This window comes from Penaeus japonicus, unplaced genomic scaffold (genome assembly GCF_977035675.1).
Source record: "Penaeus japonicus unplaced genomic scaffold, GWHDUDI00000001_assembly GWHDUDI00000035, whole genome shotgun sequence".
NCBI classification, from domain to species: Eukaryota; Metazoa; Arthropoda; class Malacostraca; order Decapoda; family Penaeidae; genus Penaeus; species Penaeus japonicus.
Window position 1 is genome coordinate 23,011,970 of NW_028234437.1, and position 2,500 is coordinate 23,014,469.

Consider the following 2,500-nt stretch of genomic DNA (forward strand, 5'->3'; position numbering starts at 1 on the left):
TCTCTCGAATGTGCACTCACAACAGAATGGGGAAAATAAAATAACAGGTTTTAATTGAATGTATCACAATGCAATAGAAAATGTACAATGTATTTTTTGAAGGACAAAAGACATAATCCAAATATATTCTTTAGCTGGCAAAACTTAACACAAGCATTTCTATATAGTATTTTTTCACATATGAACTTATCTTCTGGAAAAATCATTTACAAATTATCTACTGGAAAAAAACATTGTTGCATAGACACTGTAACTTTCACACGAGATCGCACATACATATATCACAAATATTTCTAGAATATATATTCACTTACCACCTAAGAAAATCATCACATACAAGTGCATTTGTGCTTTCAGACAAAAACATGTATTAACCCACACAGGACGGGTGGTACAGCATGTGTACCGCGCATTCAAAAGCCCAGTTGCCGGGCGGCACAGTATTGTGCCGGCTATTCAATTGATTTAGGCCTAATAATTCGAACGCCCCGGCATTTGGACATTCAAGGCTAGAATTCCCCCGTCGGGAATGGGTTAATACCAATTTATAGGCTGACAAGTAACCACACAAATGTCTAAATAACTAATGTATTTTTTATTGATAATCTCCCAAAAAAGTCTGGTATTCCTTTTTGTTTTCTTTTTTTTTTATCTATAATATTTTGCAAGTAAATTGATATTTTTCAGTACCACCTAATATAATCAATGTGTAACACACTCAAACTAATGATCATTCACATCTATAGATCAATACTAATGTTAAAAGAAATGATTTACTATTCTTCTCAGAATCAAAACAAGAAAAATGAGAGAAATATATCAAACCAACAATCCTGATTTAAATATATATATAAAAATATATAAAAGAATAAAAATAAAAGAATAACAATAATATCAAGTTTATAAAAAATAATAATAATAATAAACAAAAATCACAAATTGCCAGTGCAAGGCATACGGACCACACTTTGTACTCTGCTAAGTCAAGCCAGTCTAAAAAATTAATAATTTCAAAGCCACTGGGAATGATAAAAAGTTTGCAGCTTCTTTATGCCGCCACTTCGTCCATCACGTCTTGGACGAGTTGAGCTTTTTTCTTGCCTGTGACCTTTATGCCTCGGTCCTGCAGCCAGCTCTTCAGGATGTCGACTGTCAGCTTGTCAGCCTGTAGATGTGTACAAGTGAGTTATCTTTCTTTAAATAAGTTTATTTGTGAATTAGATGTACTATTAACACATTTGAAGGTATTTGCTATATTAGTTAATGTTAATATTAGCACAAATTCCTTTCAGTTGATTCACTGGGATAAGTTTGTTGAATATTTCAGTACAAATTAGCTATTGGTAGGCGAGTGTGTTTGCTGAATTAACCCACTCATGACGGGGGCATTCTAGCCTTGAATGTCACAATGCCGGGGCTTTCGAACGCTTAGGCCTAAATCAATTAACCCATTCACGCCGGGGCGGAATTTCGCCTACTCCCGATAACGCCGGGAAGATTTCAAGCGCGCAACCGTTCGTGCCGGGGTGTTTTCCCGCTGCGCGCGGTCGCTCTGACGCTCGCAGAGCGTTTTTCACCCACCCTATCCTTATGGTTTGCGTGATTGCGTCTAAAGTGTAATCATGTGTAGAAAGTAGTGCTATGTTCAGAGGATGTATATCAGTCGAAAAAGATGTTATAGCACTGTTTTTTTAGTGTTATTCTATTGAACTTTTTCCATATTCTTTACTCCTATGTTGTAATACCAATGGGAAGTGGAAGCATTCTTCTAGTGAGGTAACAAACATAGTTTTTTTTTCAATTTTTTTTTTCTTCCTAAACGAAAAGAAAGAGAATATGAACAACCATACATGTGCATACAAGTGAATGCAAGTAACAGCAATGTTTTTTCAAGTGTCATTTTCTTTTAGTGGGGCAACAAAAAGATGTTATATAATTTTTTTTTTTTTTTTTTTTTTTATTCCTCGGCCAATTACAATTGATTTTACGATAGTCTTTCGACTCAGATCATCATATTCAACAAATCAGAAACAGAAATCACCATGCCGTAATCAAGATTACGTATGTACCTGAGACGTCATTCATATTACGTTATATCCCATTTTCTACTATTTAGAAGGATAAACTAAAGTAGCTAAGACAAATCAAGTATGAAAATCGAATTGTACTAAGAATAATCTATCATTCTAATGCGGACGTTTCAGCACGTCGCTACTGGCCTCCCGGCGCGCGGGCCGAAAATGTAGCACGTGCCAGGACGTCACCCGGGTCCGGGGCTTTTTTCGACAACGTGTCAGCACGTCAACCGGCGCGAATGGGTTAAATAGCTGGCACAATACTGTGCCGCCCCACCACTGGGCTTTTGAATGAGCAGTACAGTACAGTACCACCCGTCCAGAGAGGGTTAATTTACGGTGGTCAATAAGTATGTTACATTTGCAGTAGTCAGTAGAGAGTCATGTTTGCTACACTACTATACATACTATACAATAATAGTAAA

General features: G+C 36.5%; 1 protein-coding gene across 2 annotated transcripts in view; it reads right to left on the minus strand.

Moving 5' to 3' along the window:
- Positions 1-48: 48 nt before the first annotated feature.
- The window catches only part of Irbp (Inverted repeat-binding protein), a 19,546-nt gene continuing 17,094 nt past the window's right edge, over positions 49-2,500 (minus strand). For both annotated transcript variants that reach the window (XM_043038450.2, XM_086531122.1), the window contains exon 13: positions 49-1,165. In XM_043038450.2, coding sequence (XP_042894384.2) covers positions 1,049-1,165 — 117 coding nt within the window. In that variant the 3' untranslated portion in view covers positions 49-1,048. The remainder of the gene's footprint in view (positions 1,166-2,500) is intronic.